Source organism: Tachyglossus aculeatus, chromosome 3, assembly GCF_015852505.1.
Source record: "Tachyglossus aculeatus isolate mTacAcu1 chromosome 3, mTacAcu1.pri, whole genome shotgun sequence".
In the NCBI taxonomy this organism is placed as follows: domain Eukaryota; kingdom Metazoa; phylum Chordata; class Mammalia; order Monotremata; family Tachyglossidae; genus Tachyglossus; species Tachyglossus aculeatus.
The window spans coordinates 45,590,022-45,609,562 of record NC_052068.1 but is presented as its reverse complement, the minus strand read 5'-3'; the positions used below and the strand labels follow the sequence as shown (position 1 = coordinate 45,609,562).

The window sequence follows — 19,541 nt, the reverse complement described above, 5'->3', positions numbered from 1 at the left end:
GTTCTGGTTTGAAGGGGAAAGTGGGAAGCTACCTATGATTTCCATACAATTAAAAAAAAAAATGACTGTTTTCCTTCCCATCACACCTCTCTTGGTGTCCTAGAAGGAAATGTCACTGCTGACATTCATACCTGAAACTGTATGCCTGTGGACTACATAGTGTTCATATTCCCCTGGAATAAACTTTGTTCTTACCTACACATAAAGACCTATAAAGCGAGTCAGGTTATCTCTTTCTTCCATAATTGTGAAATTCTCTTTTTATTTTGTATGCTCATGCCTTAAAAGGAAAAGAATGTACTGTATTATGTCTTCATTCCTAAATGTTTCCTCTCTGCCCCTTGATTCCAAGCAACCAAGGACTTTCTCATTTAAGCCATCATTATTTCTTTCAAAGCAAGAAAAATGGTCTTTAAAGGGCAACTTCTTGGTTCACGTTCTAAAGAAGGTACTGAATAACGTTTTAAAATAAATCCTGTAGGTTTCTCCTAGAAGGGCAGCTCAAAGAGAGGAGTAAATTTATCTTACATGCCAATTATATTCCAAATAGTCTTAACCCTTTTCTTTCACAGCTTCTCCTCTAATCACCCTGACATATGATCTGTTTGTCAAGTGAATTGTCTGAGGTCCATCCTTCTTTGAAAATTTGATTTTAGTAGCAGGGCTGGACCCTTCCAGTGAGGTACCAGGAAAATCCTGAGATCTGTTGTCTGAGTGGGCTAATTTTGGTTGAATCTGTGGCTGTACGGGTTGAGTTAGAAATGGATCTAATAATGGCTCCTTGCAGGCTTCAGAGAGTTCCAGAGTGTGTCAAGAATGGAGTCTGAGCATCAGCCAAAAATAGAGGAGCTTTCCACTTTTCTCTTCCCCTATCCAAGCCCCCTCTTCACGCCCCCTCTCAAGCCTCCTTGCCAAGGATTTATCAGTCAGTTTTTCAGAGCCAGGCAGTCCCTCTGAATTTCTTTTCTTTAAATCAATGAAGAGCAACAAACAACTAATATTTTTGTCATGGCTTTCTTTCAGGAAGAGGGTAAGAAGGGCTGATTCCCTTCCATTTTACAGCTAGCGAAACTGAGGCACAGAGTTATTGTTACCTGTAGTGGACTCAGGCATCTTTTCCCTTGCCCTGTGTTGTCTCCCCAGCTTCTAGTGCAGAGCACTGCACTAGGGGCTTGGGAGAGTACAGTGGAACAGAGTTGTTGAACATGGTCCCTATCCACAAGAAGCTTACAGACAAGAGGGTGAGATGTTACATTACAGATGTGTACATAGGTGCTGTGGCGCTGAGGGTGGACTGAATATCAAATGCTTAGAGGGTGCAGATCCCCAAGGAAAGACTGTTTCTCCTAATCCAGAAGTATTTTCCCATGATGTGTCCACTGTCTTTCCAAGTGCCACTGAAATCAGACCATTAAACTTAGTGAAGGGGAGGAAAAGAATCTTGTTAAAAAAAGAAACTCCAGACTACATTGTTAACAGCCCCAAATGCTTTGTCCCATCTTTTGTCCAACAGCCCCTTTGCTCAGGTGACTGCCCAGAGTGGTCAGCTGTGTCCAGCCAGCTACCTCAGTTCAAAGCAAGGGCTGTGAATTAGCCAGGTAATTTGCTACCATGCCAACATGGCCTATTAGCCTTCAAAAGTGAAAAAGCCATCCAACCAGAATGATTTATTTCCTAACTTAAATCCCCTCAATGTTGAGAGCTGATCAGACCTAGGGACTCAGACATAGCATTTGGTTTTCCTTATCAAAACCTTAAAATGCATGACTTTAATCTTCTCTAGACCAGCTACAGGATATACTTTTTTTTAATTGGCTTCAATTACAAATTGTTTAGCATCGTCACTTGCTTTTAGAGGTAAATCACAAATCAAGAAGCCAAGGCCCCATTTCTTTATGCACTCTTTGTGAATCGATTACTTCAACTAATTTCCCAGTTGTTTCTTTGACTCTCAAAAGGAAGCCTTTAAAGTGCACAAGCAGATAATAATAATGATGGTATTTGTTAAGCGCTTACTGTGTGTGAAGCACTGTTCTAAGATCCCATATGAAGTCTTCCTTTCCATTAAAGAAAGGTGCATTTTCTCAGTGGCTCCAGAACTTTTACCACTCAGGAAGCAGTGTGGCCTTGCAGAAAGAGTGGGGGCCTAGAAGTCAAGGGACCTGGATTCTAAATCCTGGTTCCACTTGCCAGTTCTGGGATCTTGGACAAGGCACAACTTCTCTAAGCCTCAGTTTCCACATCTGTAAAATGGGGATTCATTCATTCAATTGTATTTATTGAGCACTTATTGTGTGCAGAGCACTGTACTAAGTGCTTGGGAAGTACAAGTCGACAACATATAGAGATGGTCCCTACCCAACAACAGGCTCACAGTCTGGAAGGGGGAGACAGAGAACAATACAAAACATGTAGACAGGTGTCAAAATCATCAGAACAAATAGAATTAAGGCTATATGCACACATCATTAACAAAATAAATAGAATAGTAAATGCATACAAGTAAAATAAATAGAGTAACAAATCTGTACAAATATATACAAGTGCTGTGGGGAGGGGAAGGAGGTAGGGCGGGGGTATGGGAAGGAGGAGAGAAAAAAGGGGGCTCAGTCTGGGAAGGCCTCCTGGAGGAGGTAAGCTCTCAGTAGGGCTTGGAAGGGAGGAAGAGAGCTAGCTTGGCGGATGTGTGGAGGGAAGGCATTCCAGGCCTGGGGAAGGACATGAGCCAGGGGTCGACGGCAGAACATGGTGAGAACGAGGTACAGTGAGGAGGTTAGAGGCAGAGGAGCGGAGGGTGCGGGCTGGACTGTAGAAGGAGAGAAGGGAGGTGAGGTAGGAAGGGGCGAGGTGATGGACAGCCTTGAAGCCGAGAGTGAGGAGTTTTTGCTTGATTCATAGGTTGACAGGCAGCCACTGGAGATTTTTGAGGAGGGGAGTAACATGCCCAGAGCGTTTCTGCACAAAGATAATCTGGGCAGCAGAGTGAAGTATTGACTGAAGTGGGGAGAGACAGGAGGATGGGAGATCAGAGAGGTTCAATACCTTGTCCCCCTCTTGCTTAGACTGTGAACCCTATGGGGAACAGGGACTGTGCCTGCCAATTACCTTGAATGTACCCCAGTGCATAATACGGTGCTTGGCACAGAGTAAGCACTTAACAGATACCATGATTATTATTATTATTATTATTTATACTAAGCTTTAGCAATGACATGTCTTTGGTTCTTACACTCTTCTTCAATCAGTGGGTGGTAAAACCAGAATGAATTCCTAATGGAAATAGTGTATCCAATCAATCAATGGCATTTATTGAGTGCTGACTATGTGCAGAGCACTGTACTATGCACTTGAGAGAGTACAATACAAAAGAAGTAGCAGACACACTCCCTGCCCATACAAGCTTACAGTCTAAATGGGGAGATGGACATTCACATGAGTAAATAAGTAAAATTCAGTTTAAAGATATGTACATAAATGATGTGGGATTTGAGGTAGGGAAAATATCAAATGTCCAAAGGTCACAGATCAAAATGCATAGACATGGAAGGGAGAATGAGCCGGTGGAAAAAAGAGCATAATCAGAGAAGGCCTCTTGGACAGGATGTGACCTTAATAAAGCTTTGAAGGTGGAGAGAGTGCTGGTCAGGTGTATGTGAAACAGGAGGGAGTTTCAGGCTAGGGGGAGGATGTGGAAAAGGGCTCGGCTGCAAGATAGATGAGATTGGGACACAGTGAGTAAACTGGTGCTAAAGGAGGGGAGTGTGCCAGCTGGGCTGGAGTAAGGGATTAGTGAAGTGAGGTAGGATGGGACAAGCTGATCGAGTGCTTTAAAGTCAATGGTAAGGAGTTTGTGTTTGATGAGGAGGTATCCAAATGGACTAAACGTTTTTGTTGCTAAATGATCCATGCAGCAGAGTGAAGTATGGAATGGAGTGGGGAGAGATGGGAGGCAGGGAGGTCAGTGAGGAGGCAGATGCAGTAGTCAAGGTGGGATAAGATAAGTGCTTGGATCAGTATGGTAGCAGTTTGTATGGAGAGGAAAGGGAGAGTTTTAGCAATGTCGTTAAGATAAAACGGACAGGGTTTGGTGACAGATTGAATCTGGGGGTGAAATGAGAGAAGTGAGTCGAGAACAACACCAAGGTAACAGGCTTGTGAGAGAGGAAGGGTAGTGGTATTGCCTACAGTGAAGGGAAAGACAGGCAGGACAGGGTTTAGGTGGAAAGAGAAGGTGTTCAGTTTTGGGCATGTGTAATTTGAGGTGTCGGCAGGACAGCCAAACATATTAGCTGGGTTCAAGAGGAATTGGAATAATTCATAGACAAGTAGTTCTTAATGGGTTACTAGATGAAAAGGTTGGGATTTAACATTAGGGAGATGGAATTAATGTTAAGAAGGACAACTATCTTACAGTTCCTTCCAACATTCTATTGTTTCTGTTCAGGACAAAACACTGGGCTGGGTGGATCGCTAGTCTGGTTCAGTAATAGCATTACTCATGATCTTATTTCTTGGGAAATTACAGCACAGGTCCCATTCAGCTAACTGGCCAAAGAGGGACACAAGTGTTTATGGCTCACAAATGACCCAACGTTTTCCCTTTGTTAATGCTATATATTGACCTTGTAATACAGTACAATGCTAAATCATGTACCCGACTTGAGTTTACTTTGCTCCTTCTACCATTCTATTATCTTTGTTCCTTCAACCCTTCAATTATTCCGTCACCTAGGGGCTTTGATTGTTTATTCAGTAAGTGGCATTTATTGAGCACCTGCCATCACTATTGACGGCACTACCATCCTTCCCGTCTCACAAGCCCGCAACCTTGGTGGCATCCTCGACTCCGCTCTCTCATTCACCCCTCACATCCAAGCCGTCATCAAAACCTGCCTGTCTCAGCTCCGCAACAATGCCAAGATCCACCCTTTCCTCTCCATCCAAACCGCTACCCTGCTCGTTCAAGCTCTCATCCTATCCTGTCTGCCTTCATTCCATCTTTAGAATCCGCTCCTTCCACTCCATCCAAACTGCTGTCAGGATGATCTAAAGACTTATCTTATCCCCCCTAGACTACTGCATCAACCTACTTGCTGACCTCCTTGCCTCCTGTCTCTCCACTCTCCAGTCCATACTTCTCTCTGCTGCCCAGATCATTTTTCTAAAAATAGTTCAGTTCATGTCTCCCCACTTCTCAAATACCTCAAATGGTTGTCCATCCACCTCTGCATCAAACAGAAACTCTTTAACATTGGCATTAAGACACTCAATCAGCTCACCCCCCACTCCTACCTAACCTCACAGTTCTCCTACTACAACCGAGCCCAAACACTTGGCTCCTCTCCAAACTGCCCATTATATGTAATCTCTTTGATCTCCCCTAAAACTCTTGACCATGTCCTTCTTGCTTGGAACTCCACTTTATATCCAACAGACCACCACTTTCCCCGTCTCTGAAGCCCAACTAAAATCACACCTGCTCCAAGAGGCCTTGTACTCTCCCAAGCTCTTGGTACAGTGCTCTGCACACAGTAAGCGTTCAATAAATACCATTGATTGATTGATTTTACTAAGTGCTTGAGATAGTATAATAGAATCAAGACCCACAAACCCTTCCTTCAAGGGGTTTATAATCCAATGGAGGAAACAGATAAGCCAAAAATATTCATAGAAAGAAAAGCAAGAATATAATCCCAATAGTCATGTTTTCACTACTGACAACACCCAGACTGATGTGAGAAATAACCCAGAGAAGTCACTGTGAAAAGGCAGAGCTGAAGCATCCTGGTACCCAGCTCTGCTTCTTATTCCTCTAAAGTTTGCTCTTGATCCCTAGAGCATGTGATTGTCAATGTCAATTGTCAATTTCTTCTCACTCCATTACCTCCCTCTGCTAGAAAACAACATATGATGAGAATGTGGCCAGCAAGTCTCGGGAACCAAGCAATGCTCCCCCGATCTTCAGCTTTGGTGCAATTCAGGATGTGTCTAAGGTACAATGCTGTTCTGCCCCGTTCCTCACCCTACGTGATTACCTCAAGATTGGCACTACTGGATTTTTGCATTGTCCCACCGATGCAAGGCATCATTTTGTCCCTCCTTAACTGTACCTGGGATGAGGGCGACTTGTGGTCAGGAAATGACATCCTTTTCTGTGTTTCTGCTACAGAAAATAGAGTAAACGCTTAATAAATGCAACTGAATGAATGGATCAATGAATGAATGAATGAATGAATGAATGAATGAATGAATGAATGAGTTAAATCCAGTGGTTATTTCATGAAAAATGCCAAACCGAGCCCCTCAGGATAATTTCCTCCAGGTCCTGTGTGGGTTGGCCATGCTTGAGAGTCTTGCCTGAGGCTCTGTGAGAGTTTAGAGTTCAGTCCCAGTTGGTTATAAGTCATTGCTGAATGGTAATCCTCTTTAAACAGCTTCAAATCAGAGACCAACTAGAAAACTCTTAAAGGCCTTTCAGCTCCATTTTTTCATGAATGGTATTTATTTAATGCTTACTATGCGCTGAGCACTGTACTATCTGCCAACAGTGTTGGCAGACACATTCCCTACATCAACAAAGACAACGGTGTGCAACTCAAGCTTGGTTTCCTGAGGAATTCAGCTCTACCGCTTCTGGCATTTATTTACAAATATTTAAATCTTGGTGTTACATTTTTAGGAATCCCAATCCTCTAAATTTAAGGGAATTTAGTGGGTCATGATTCTGCCAGGCCAGAAGAGTGGAATGGCTCCAGTTAGCTAATAATAGACTGTGCTTCTCCCATGTGGGACAGGTAATAATAATAATAGTGTCTGCTCTGTTGTACCTACTCCAGCATTTAAAACAATGCTTGGCACATAGTATGCGCTTAGTAAATATCATATTAACTCCCCTCACATCCACTCCCACTCGAACAAAATCACCATATTCTGGTTTCTTGCTCCACCTCCCCAGTTTAGCCATCATCCCACCAGCCTGTTTCAGTGGTGACAGTAAGAAAATCTTACTCTCCCTCTGCTACTTTCTCATTCACTTCCTCTCTTTAAATGACTACTAGAGAGAGTCTTTCCCCTCAGTCCTTTAAAAAAAAACTACCTCTTTAACCCTCCGTGATGGATGGCCTATGTAGGCATGCCATTTTTCTCTTGCACTGATATCAGTAAGTGAGGAGGGAAGTTGGTGAGGGGGAAGGAAAGATGGATTCTGCATTATTAGATGTGTCTCTGTTACAAACTAGAATTTAGCTGTCTTAATCAAGTAAGCTCTATCCATCAGCTATATCTCCTAGATCCTTTTCCATAGGCCAAGAGACAGTCCTACCGTTAGACTTCAGAAAGCCAAGCATAGTTTGAGTTGCCTCTGCTTTAATCAAGCTGACCCTAACCACACAACTTCCGGTTTTCCTACATGAGGGCCCTAATCAAAATTAATCCTGCCTTTCTTCTCCCTCCTTTCTCCTCCTCTTCTGCCTCATCCGTAACCTTTATCCCCACTGCTTACTTACTCATCACAGAAGACCAACAACATTATCTTCCCCATCTCTTCCGTCCCGTAAGCTTGGCATTATCCCCAACTCATCTCTCTCATTCAACCCACATATTCAATCTATCACCAAATCCTGTCGGTTCGACCTTCACAACATGGCTAAAATCCACCCTTTCCTCTCCATCCAACTTCTACTACGCTGATCTAAGCATTTATCAAATCCCGCCTTGACTACTGCATCAGCCTCCTCCTGACTCCTGTCTTTCCCTACTCCGGGCCATACCTCACTCTGCTGCCCAGATCATTTTTCTGAAAAAACATTCAGTCCATATCTCCCCACTTCTCGAGAACCTTCTTTGATTGCCCACCACCTCCATATCAAACAGAAATGCCTTACCACTGATTTTAAATCAGTCAAACAACTCACCCCTCCTACCTTACTTTGATGTACTGCAACACAGCTTGCATGATGCTTCTCTAGTACCAGCTTGCTCACTGTGCCTCAGCCCCATTTCTCATGCCACCACTCTTTTCCCCCATCCTCCCCCTGACCTGAGACTTCCTCACCCTCCACATACGCCATACTACCAATCTCCCTACCTTCAAAGCTTTATTAAAATCACATCTTCTCCAAGTCCTTCCCTGACTAAGTGCTCTTTTTCCCTACTCCCTCTCCCCTTCACATTGCCTGTGCACTTGGGAATACTTGTTGAATACTTGATATTCACCCCAACCTCAGCCCCACACCATCTATGTACATATTGGTAATTGATTTTATATTGTTGTCTTCTCCTCAAAATTGTTAGTTTCTTGTGGACAGGGAACATGTCTACCACATCGGTTGTATTGTACTCTTTCCAGTGCTTAGTACAGTGCTCTGCACTCAGTAAATGCTCGATAAATGCCATGGATTGACTAACATCTGTAACCAAAGGAAATCAAATTACTCCTTAATCCTGGAGGGCAGCCTGGAAGAAGACACCTATATTGTGTCCTGGTGATGCTTGGTGAGCCAACCCCAACCCTTCTGCATCATCGAAGCAGCGTGACTCAGTGGAAAGAGCCCAGGCTTTGGAGTCAGAGGTCATGGGTTCAAATCCCGGCTCCACCGCTTGTCAACTGTGTGACTTTGGGCAAGTCAGTTCACTTCTCTGGGCCTCAGTTACCTCATCTGTAAAATGGGGATTAAGATTGTGAGCCCCACATGGGACAACCTGATCACCTTGTATCCTCCCCAGTGCTTAGAACAGTGCTTTGCATGTAGTAAGCACTTAACAAATACCAAAATTATTATTAATTATTATTATTATCTTGCTCTGCCAGCCTTAAGAGGCTCCTCTCCATCAGTTCCAAGGAGACTTTCATTCCAAACTGAGAAGTTGGTCATAGTATATAATAATCTCAACTGAAATATTCCTCTCTTAAGGATGCATTTTTTCTCCTAAAGCAAACACAGAGCCTGGAAACTCCCATAACTCTCTTGAGCTGCTTGGCTTCAATATGTGCATTGTTGGAGCCAATTCCCAATAGTATCCCATTGTCAAATAGGAATGTTGACATTGATGCATGTTAAACAGGGATAGATGACATACATCGTGGTGGCATTAGAATCAGACCTCCCAGAAGGAATTTAGGCATTTAGCTTGTGAGTCAGTTTACACTTTTGCAGGGACATATTAAAGGGGAGCAGTGGTGACAAGCTGTTCCACCCCTTCACATGATGCAAAAAGTCACCATCCCTGAAAGCTTTGCACCCAGAAATGCCACCCACTAAAAATTTCTGAGGATTTTCCTGGTTTGTTGGGTAAAGGAAAACTAACCTTGGAATCAACGACTTCTAGCTGGACAAGACAATGAAAACACAGATTCTCTAAAAATAATAAACAGTGTACCTTTCCTCAGAGGTGGAATTGTTCCCAGTTGAATTTTCAAGCAGGAATTTCCTTTCTAATCTGGCCCCCAGTGCTAACCCCACATTGGGTATCTCTGTGTTGCTGGCACAACTTTCTGCTAGGAAGGAATGTATCTTAACCTTCACTCATTCATTCATTCGATCATATTTATTGAGCCCTTACTGTGTGCAGTGCACTGTACTGTTTGGAAAGTACAATTCAGCAATAATTCAACCTCTGACTCTAACTACCACCCCAGGATCCCTGTCAGACTTTCAGTTTGACAGAATAATTTCATGCTTTTTGAGCTCCTCTGTTTTTCTCATGCCCACGTCTGCTTTAGGTGGCTTTAAAATAGGTCAGTCAATCAATCAATCGTGTTTATTGAGCGCTTACTGTCTGCAGAGCACTGTACTAAGCACTTGGGAAGTACAAGTTGGCAACATATAGAGATGGTCCCTATCCAACAGTGGGCTCACAGTCTAGAAGGGGGAAGGTCCCAAGTTCAGGAAGGCTGCAAGAGTGTGTATGGAAGGATTTGGAGGAAAGATATGAGAATGCTAACCACTTATAAGGGCTCTACCTCAGCGCTTACTTCAGTCCTTTGGCATAGAAAGCACTTAACAAATATCATTATTATAATTATTAATAACCCCCAAACATCATCTATCAACCCCCCCTTTAAACTGGAAGCTCACTATGGGAAGGGAATGGGTCAGTTATATTGTTGTGTTGTACTCTCCCAAGCTCCTAGTACGGTGACCTGCACACAATAAGGGCTCAATAAATATGATTGATTGATTGATGTGGACTCCCTAACCAATCTGGAGGCACATACAAAGAAGCACGTACTGCTGCTTTGTCTCCTTAAACCCAGTCCAGTACTAGCAAAGGAAATGTTGAACTACAACAAAAAAAGTACTAGCTACCAAGTTCCTTTACCAACGAGTTGAAATGTGAGCAGGGAATATGTTTGCAATACAACAGTGCTCTGCACACAGTAAGCGCTCAATAAATACGATTGATTGATTAACAATAAACAGACACATTCCCTGCCCACATTTCAACAATACTCTCCCAAGCGCTTAGCACAAGGTTCTGCACACAGTAAGCACTCAATAAATACAACTGAATTGAATAAATGAAATGAAACTGGAAGGGCAACAGCCTTAAAAAAAAAGCAATATCTGCTCTGTCTGTTTTTCTTCAAATGCTTTTGCCACCTCAAGAAGGTTCAAGAAGCTTTTATATATAAGAATATATTCTGTTGCATCACCGTACCTCTAATTTATTTTATTGTCGGTCTTCCCCTCCAGAGTGTAAGCTACTTGAGTGCAGGGATCATGTCTACTAATTCTATTGTACTCCGCCATGCATTTAGTTCAGGGCTCTATCCCGAGTAAGTGCTCAGTAAATGCTGCTAATTTATTGATGACAAGCTAGTAAAAGGTAATATGCGGGACATTGGATGATCCATTTCATAATCATTAAAATGGTTGTTAAGCTGGACAACATCACCTTCTTCCTCCAAGTATCTTTTGGTCCTTTTGTTGGAAAAGGAATTCAGACTATTTGTTCAAGTATGCCATTTCTGATGGTTTTATATTCCCTGGTTTGGGGTTCATTTGAAATATCTAGATTTTGGTAGATGTGAGTATGTTTCAGTGTTGGAAACACATACATAAATGGAAAGCTCCCGAATACTGGATCTGTAACAATCACGGGGCTCACAGTCTAAGTAGGAAGGGGAACAGTAATTTTATCCCCAGTTTATAAATAAGGAAACTGAGGCACTGATTCTTTTCTTGTTTTTTGTGTGTGGTATCTGTTAAGTGCTTACTATGTGCCAGGCACTGTACTAAACACTGGGGTAGCTATAAGATAATCGGGTTGGACAGTCCCTTTCTCACACAGGGCTCCAAGTCTTATTTCCCATTTTACAGATGAGGTAACAGGTACAGAGAAGTTAAGTGTCTTTCCCAAAGTTACACAGCAGACAAGTGGCACAACCAGAATTAGAACCCAGGTCTCTGAGTCCAAGGCCCAGGATTTCTGTTACACCTCATTGCTTCTTTTAACTCTCTGGCTTCTCCTCCTCAGTTTCTTTCACTGACTCTTTTTCCACCTCTCACCCTGTAACCGTGGGCTTCAAGGTTGTGTTCTGAGTCCCCTAATCTTAACACTCTACATCCACTCACTCAGGGAGTTCATCCACTAACATGGCTTCAGCTACCATTTCTATGCAGGCAAATCCCAAATCAATCTCCCTCGTCCCAACTTCTCACCACCTCTGCGATCTTTCTCCTTGCCTCTGGAACAAATCCACATGGAGTTGATACCTCATCATCATCATCAATCGTATTTATTGAGCGCTTACTATGTGCAGAGCACTGTACTAAGTGCTTGGGAAGTACAAATTGGCAACATATAGAGACAGTCCCTACCCAACAGTGGGCTCACAGTCTAAAAGATACCTATATCTGAAAGCATACATGCAACTCAACACAGGCAAGAAATGTGTTTCAGGCATGTTGGCAAAATGAATTAGAGACCACAATCCAGGGAAATGCTTCATATTTCACGTACATTTGGAAAACATGGTAAATTTGGTTTTATAGAATTATAGACTTGACCTTAACCGAGAAGTCAGTGCTGCTGGTGGCTCGACTCAATCAATGACTGTGACTGTGACTAAATCTTTTGTGTCCTTGTCCATTTTGTCCAAGAAAATCAGTCAGCCAGTCATATTTATTGAGCACTTTCTCTGTTCAGAGTACTGTACTAAGTGCTTGGGAAAGTACAATATAACAAAGTTGCTAGACATGTTCTCTGCCTACAAGGTGCTTACAATCTAGAGGGGGAGAAAATATAAAAAATAAAGAAAATAGAGTAGTGCATCTTTTCTGGCCCTTTGTCATTCCCGGTAGGCTTTGTTTAGACAGCAGTGGGTAAGAAAAAAAAAAAGCTATGGCCTTACTGCCAGTAGGACATAGACTTGAGTTGTTTTTGTCATAGTGCTGATAGCTTGTGCTGAGTCATTCACACGCTCTCAGCTGTCTCCACCCTGCCCAGCTCCACACATTTCAAGGTGCTGGTGAAGGACAACTGTGGTTCATTGTCATCATCAGCAGACCTCTGTTCCCTCATGCATTTGGGAAGCCAAATATGACACTCAGAGTGGCTCAGTAAAGGACAAGGCCTTTGGAGACCTTCCCAGACTGAGCCCCTTCCTTCCTCTCCCCCTCGTCCCCCTCTCCATCCCCCCCATCTTACCTCCTTCCCTTCCCCACAGCACCTGTATATATGGGTATATGGTTGTACATATTTATTACTCTATTTATTTATTTATTTATTTTACTTGTACAGATATATCCTATTTATTTTATTTTGTTGGTATGTTTGGTTTTGTTTTCTGTCTCCCCCTTTTAGACTGTGAGCCCACTGTTGGGTAGGGACTGTCTCTATGTGTACCTCACTGTACCTCGCTCCCCTCACTGTACCTCGCTCTCCTCACTGTACCTCGCTCCCCTCACTGTACCTCGCTCTCGCCTGTCCCGCCATCGACCCCCGGCCCACGTCATCCCCCGGGCCTGGAATGCCCTCCCTCTGCCCATCCGCCAAGCTAGCTCTCTTCCTCCCTTCAAGGCCCTGCTGAGAGCTCACCTCCTCCAGGAGGCCTTCCCAGACTGAGCCCCTTCTTTCCTCTCCCCCTCGTCCCCCTCTCCATCCCCCCGTCTTACCTCCTTCCCTTCCCCACAGCACCTGTATATATGTATATATGGTTGTACATATTTATTACTCTATTTATTTATTTATTTTACTTGTACATTTCTATCCTACTTATTTTATTTTGTTGGTATGTTTGGTTCAGTTCTCTGTCTCCCCCTTTTAGACTGTGAGCCCACTGTTGGGTAGGGACTGTCTCTATGTGATGCCAATTTGTACTTCCCAAGCGCTTAGTACAGTGCTCTGCACATAGTAAGCGCTCAATAAATACGATTGATTGATTGATTGATTGATTGCCAATTTGTACTTCCCAAGCGCTTAGTACAGTGCTCTGCACATAGTAAGCACTCAATAAATACGATTGATGATGATGATGACAAGCAGTCATTTCCACTTTCTTACAGTTGCTGAGCGGCTGAAAACTAAATGGTTTAATGTCTCCCACTTTAATAATGATAATGATAGCGTCTATTAAGCACATACTATGTGCAGAGCACTGTTCTAAGTGCTGGGGAGGTTACAAGGTTATCCCACGGGGGCTCACACTCTTAATCCCCATTTTACAGATGAGGTAACTGAGGCACAGAGAAGTCAAGTGACTTGCCCAAAGTCACACAGCTGGCAATTGGCAGAGCCAGGATTTGAACCCATGACCTCTGACTCCAAAGCCTGTGCTCTTTCCACTGAGCCGTGCTGCTTCTCTTTCCATCTCTCCCTTTCACTTTCCATCTTGCATGCTATTATGTAGAATCGCATCGGTGCATTCAACGATTTAATTGATGAAGGTGAACAATCCTGGTGCATTGTATTTCTCATAAAGGGATTAGGGTTCTTTTGGCAGTAGATGTTGGGACTGTTGGATTGCGAACTGCCTTTGGATGGTGAGGATCATGAAAGGCAACGCGTGTGGTATTTATTCTCATCTGTGTCCTTTTCTGTTATTTGTTGTTTCATCTCTCCTTGTGTATCTTTGGCCAAACTTCTCCCTCGCCCCCCACCAAATTCTTGTTCTTAGATTGTGAGCCCCTTTGAGGGCCAGGCACCTTACCTATCTTAATCCTTGTGTTTAGTACAGTTCTTTGCAAATAATAGGTGCTTAATAAATATTATGACTACTTCTCTGAAACTGTCATACTTTCATTTAAGACCCCTGCCTCAACTCTGCTGCTTCAGAATAGAAAAATAATTCTATCCGTCCACTTTGATCCCTTATCTTGTTATGTCACTTGTCTCCCGTCATTGTAAGTCAATAACCTCTTTCTTTTGCGAGTCTTACCTTTACCTTGATGGAGTTTTTCGCCACAGGCACCCCGGAGAAGCCTCGGTTCTTAGATTTAAGGACCAAGAACCTGTGCAAAGGAATTGGTTAGAGCGCTAGCCATTTGCACGGTGACATGTGCGTTCTCTCATTTCTGTTAATCACGTTCCTGCTGGGGCATGGGGTACAGGGAGCAAAGAAGTGGGCAGGCATACACTGTAAAGTACATATGTGGCCTTCACCCATACTAGCCAGACTTAGGCAGAACTGGGGCTAGAACCCAGATCTCCCGAGCCTCAGAGATAGTCTTTCAGTAGAAAGAATTAACTGCAGATTCGATCTTACTTTAAACTGACATCCTGCATCCCTTTTTGTAATCCATATTTGCTAGCAGATCTCAAGACAAAAGTTGGCAGGATGTTCAGCAGCAGCAGGAAAATATATATACTTAGCACCATGTTAAGGCTGTTGTGGCCCCAGGGCACTGAAAGCCTGGGGATACTCCAGGCTAAAGTTCACCTCCTCCCACTATCTCCCTACAAGGCTTGGGCCTGAAACAAATTAGTGGTCCAAGGCCATCACTTTCAGAGACCAGGGAAGAGAGAGGACAGTCCTCCCTCCTAGCCCAGGGCCCAGGACTGCATCCCCTAAAGTCCCTGGAGTAATTCAACCCTTCTGGAAATAAATTTCTGTGGTACTTATTAAACACTTACTTTGTGCTGAGTTCTGGAGTGGATACAGGATAATCAGGTTGGACACAGTCACTGTCTCACATGGGGATTACAGTCTAAGTAGGAGGGAATAGGATTTAATGAAGAAACTGAGGCATAAAAAAGTTGAATGACTTGTCCAAGGTCACACAGCACACAAGTGATGCAGATGGGATTAGAACCCAGGTTATTTAACTGCCAGGCCGGGGTTCTTTCAACTAAGCCATGCTGCTTCCCTCATATAGATTGCTATTTTAAGATGACCCTTTGTTTATTGGTGCTAAAAATTGCAAAAATCACTTTGGTTCGGAGGCAGTATGTTCATTAGTTTTACTCCCGGAAAGTCAAGGGTCTTTGTGTTTTGGATTTCGGATAGGACTGGAGAGAGGGGTTTTAACCTGCTGTCACTTAAAATCTCAGGTTGTTATGTGGAGAAGCAGCATGGCTCAGTGGAAAGAGCACGGGCTTTGGAGTAAGAGGTCACGGGTTCAAATCCTGGCTCCACCAGCTGTCAGCTGTGTGACTTTAGGCAAGTCACTTAACTTCTCTGTGCTTCAGTTACCTCATCTGTAAAATGGGGATTGACTGTGAGCCCCCCGTGGGACAACCTGATCACTTTGTAACCTCCCCAGCGCTTAACAGTGCTTTGCACATAGTAAGTGCTTAACAAATACCATCATAATTATTATTATTATTATATCATCCCACTGCAGGAGACATTGGCTAGAATAAGGACTAAAGAGGGTGGGTGATGCAAAGAAATGATTTGAGGACCCAGACCCTGCCACCTCACGCCCTGGATTCCTTGCCCATGATTAAGGCCATTTAGCAGTGAGGAAGTGTGAGAAAGATCAAGGGGGGAGGGTCTTGCCACCGTTCACCCAAAAGCCAGCCACCTGACTTCTGCAGCGGCAAACTGGGAAATTCCCAAAGTTCAGGACTGCCGAACCTCTATATAGGCAGAGCTTCCCGCTGCTTGAAGGAGGTTTTACCAGGCTCTGGTGCCCTTCTGAAGCAGTGGAGAAACCCTCAGCCATGCCTCCACCTCTGAGGAGTCTGTTTGAGCCCCACTCGGAAAAGGCAGCAACTGGAATTACCCAGGGTGACACAAAGATGCAAGAATTGAGTCAGACAGTGACTCCACAGCTCCAATGAGTGCTGTTGTCATGGGAAGAGCTGCAGCTTCCTTCCCGCAAATGAGATAAGAGAGCAGGCACCTCTGGTCACCAGCAGGTAAGGAAGGACTCCAGTTGTGGCCGGAGTAACTTGGGATGAGGACGACAGTCCTGAATGCTCAGGTCATGTCCCCAGGCAGTCCTGAGAGCCCTTATTTCCTGACCTCCTACTGAAACAGATTCGACCTTTTTGACAGGAGTACAAGATTTCGAGCTTTGAGCAGAGACTGATGAATGAAATAGAGTTCCGCCTGGAACGCACCCCCGTGGATGAATCGGATGATGAAATCCAGCATGATGAGATCCCGACTGGCAAGTGCATCGCGCCCATCTTCGACAAGAGACTCAAGCACTTCCGAGTCCCGGAAGGGTCTCCCATCACTTTCACCTGCAAAATCGTGGGGATACCCGTCCCGAAGGTAGGAAACGCCAGACAGAAACTCCATTTCCCCAAGCCGAAATAAACAGGGGGGAATGGAGAAATGATCTCTAAATCTCAGACCGAACTTATGCACTAGTGCAGGATTTCCAATGAACTGTGGAGTATCTTTACCAACTCTGTTATACTCTACTTTCCCAAGCGCTTAGTAGAGGTCTCTACATACAGTAAGTGCTCAATAAATAATATTGATGAAGTGATTGATTTACTTATCAGATGAAATGCAATTCCAGACAATTTGGCTAGGCTGGTTTAGCAGGACTAGTAAAGATAAATGGCCTTGCACATTCATTCATTCAGTTGTGTTTATTAAGCGCTTACTGTGTGCAGAACATTGTACTAAGTGCTTGGGAAAGTACAATACAGCAATAAAAAGTAACAGTCCCTGCCCACAATGAGCTCACAGTCTGTGGGAGGCGGTGGGGGAGGGAGGGGCAATACATTAGTACTGGCCTATAGGCCCCAGGCTTGGAGGAAATTAGACCAGACCAAAAAATAAATCAGGCTGGGGACACAGAAGAATTGAATGAGAAATGAAAAAGAAAACAATAGCCAGCCCTGGGCCTGCACATCTTTAAGCCACTGATACACATCTTCGTCATCAGTCTTTAACTGATATTTTTCTATTCACTAGCATGTATCTAAACTAAACTCTCAGTGTGCTGGCCCTCACTAGCTCTATAGCTGGATCAGAGAAGCAGCATGGCTCAGTGGAAAAAGCACGGGCTTTGGAGTCAGAGGTCATGGGTTCAAATCCCGGCTCTGCCAATTAGCTGTGTGACTTTGGGCAAGTCACTTAACTTCTTTCTGCCTCAGTTCCCTCATCTGTAAAATGGGGATTAAGACTGTGAGCCCCCGTGGGACAACCTGATCACCTTGTAACCTCCCCAGCGCTTAGAAAAGTGCTTTGCACATAGTAAGCGCTTAATAAATGCCATCATTATTATTATTATTATTATCACTGCTTTGGCAGTGGCAGATGGAGGAAGATTTGGAAAACTGTATGGGCTAGAAAAGCCTAGTGAGGTGGTAGACCGTTTTCAAGCCTTCTTTATGTCTGAAAAGCATCTAGGAGGGGTTATAGCGGAGACATTTTTTTTTTATTGTTACAGGGAATAGCATAATAGGGAGTTGAGATTACTTCTCTCTAAACTGGAAGCCCAGCCGCCTGGGCTTCAGACCCTCTGGTCCTCTCTCCCTGGAGACTTGATTTGAAAAGTTCAGATTTTGTTGCAGCAGAGGTGCAGGGGTAGGGAGGGTCAGCACCAAAACACTTCAACTACAAATGAAAACAGATTTTATTTAAACTGAAACCAAAATAAATAGAAATGGGACTGTGATTTCTGAAAACTTGGCTTGGATTTAGAGGTAGTGGGGAGCAAGGGAGCCAAGTCTGGGAGTTCATGTCTGGGAGTGAGGTTGGGTGGGAAGATGGAAAAGGAGTTAGAAAAGAATTCAGGAATCTGGAGAAATTTCAAATCCCCATCTCAATCCTGTTACCAAATACTGCTTTAGACCCCAAAAACTTGACATTAAATACAGATGATAATGGAATTTATGGCTTATAATATTCTTGATGAGGGTTCAGAAGCTTTATCCTTATCCAGTAAGTCCTGGGTGATAATAATTAATAATTATGGTAATAATCATGGTATTTTGTCAGCGCTTCCTATGGGCCAAGCACTGTACTAAATGCAGGGGTAGATACAGTTAATCAGGCAGGTATAATCCCAGTCTCACATAGGGCTCACAGTCTAAGTAAGAGGGAATAAGTCATGGGCCACTCAGTCAGGGAGTCATCAAATATTTTTTATTGAGCATCCCTAAGCATGAGTAGTTGCTTTGAGGACAGACAAAATAATAGATACAAGAAACTTCCAGACCCAGTGTAATCATATGAAAATAGTGAATTGTAGCCATTCAGGGTCCTCCTCCTTCCCCTCCCCACAATATACAGAGTCATCTTCTCCTCTCTGATGTCCTTCAGGTTTACTGGTTCAAAGATGGCAAGCAGATTTCTAAGAAAAATGGACACTGCAAGATGAAGAGAGAGGGGGATGGGACATGTTCTCTGCACATTGAAGCTACCACCAATGATGATGATGGAAATTACACCATAATGGCTGCCAACCCACAGGTAGGCGAATGTACCTCCTTCTTCAGCCTCTTGAGGACAAAGATTTTTTGCATTCACGAATGAATTGAATCTTGTTTTTGTATGAAATCTTCTGCCAGGAGAGGTTGTCAAAGGTTAAGCAGATATCATCATGAACAGAGCACAGACCACACTTCAAAGATGAAGTGTCTACTTCCAGAGCCTCCAATGATGCATTGAATGATCTTGGGAGTGTTATTCAATCCCTATGTCTCCTTTGTCCCATGTGAAAGGTGGGGACGCAGGAGGGAGCCAAGTCTGGTTACTCCTAGGAATATTTGGGGATTATGACTCTGAGTATCTTGGAGAAGGCATTATTTAATCATGGACTTTTCTTATCATTGAATGGTTGCTTTTTACTCTTCCTAGAACAGGCTATTTGGCCAGAAAAAAGGTGCTCAAATATTCCCAAAATTCAAATTGAACCTGAACTGAACCTTCTTTATGGTTTGGAAATATTGGGAAACCAACACTTTTCATTTTTCCAATTACTAGAACTCCCCCAGAATTTACACAATAGAATACATGCTCCCTTGCATTCCACCACAAAGAGAAGAAAGCAGAAATCTCACAAGAATGCTAATCCTCATGTGGGGTGAAGAAAAGATTAGGCTATGCCTTCCACCTGATCGCCCCATTCTGGGTATCTCAGTGGGCAAAAATCTGTTCGCTTTGAATTACACTTGGAAGTGATCATTAA

At 43.5% G+C, this 19,541-nt stretch overlaps 1 protein-coding gene across 3 annotated transcripts in view; it reads left to right on the top strand.

Moving 5' to 3' along the window:
• Positions 1–19,541, top strand: part of MYPN (myopalladin) — a 112,746-nt gene that overhangs the window by 79,234 nt on the left and 13,971 nt on the right. For 2 of the 3 annotated variants that reach the window (XM_038743788.1, XM_038743789.1), the window contains 3 exons: positions 5,898–5,993; positions 16,445–16,666; positions 18,674–18,823. In XM_038743788.1, coding sequence (XP_038599716.1) covers positions 5,898–5,993; positions 16,445–16,666; positions 18,674–18,823 — 468 coding nt within the window. The remainder of the gene's footprint in view (positions 1–5,897; positions 5,994–16,444; positions 16,667–18,673; positions 18,824–19,541) is intronic. The other variant, XM_038743790.1, reaches the window with a different exon arrangement.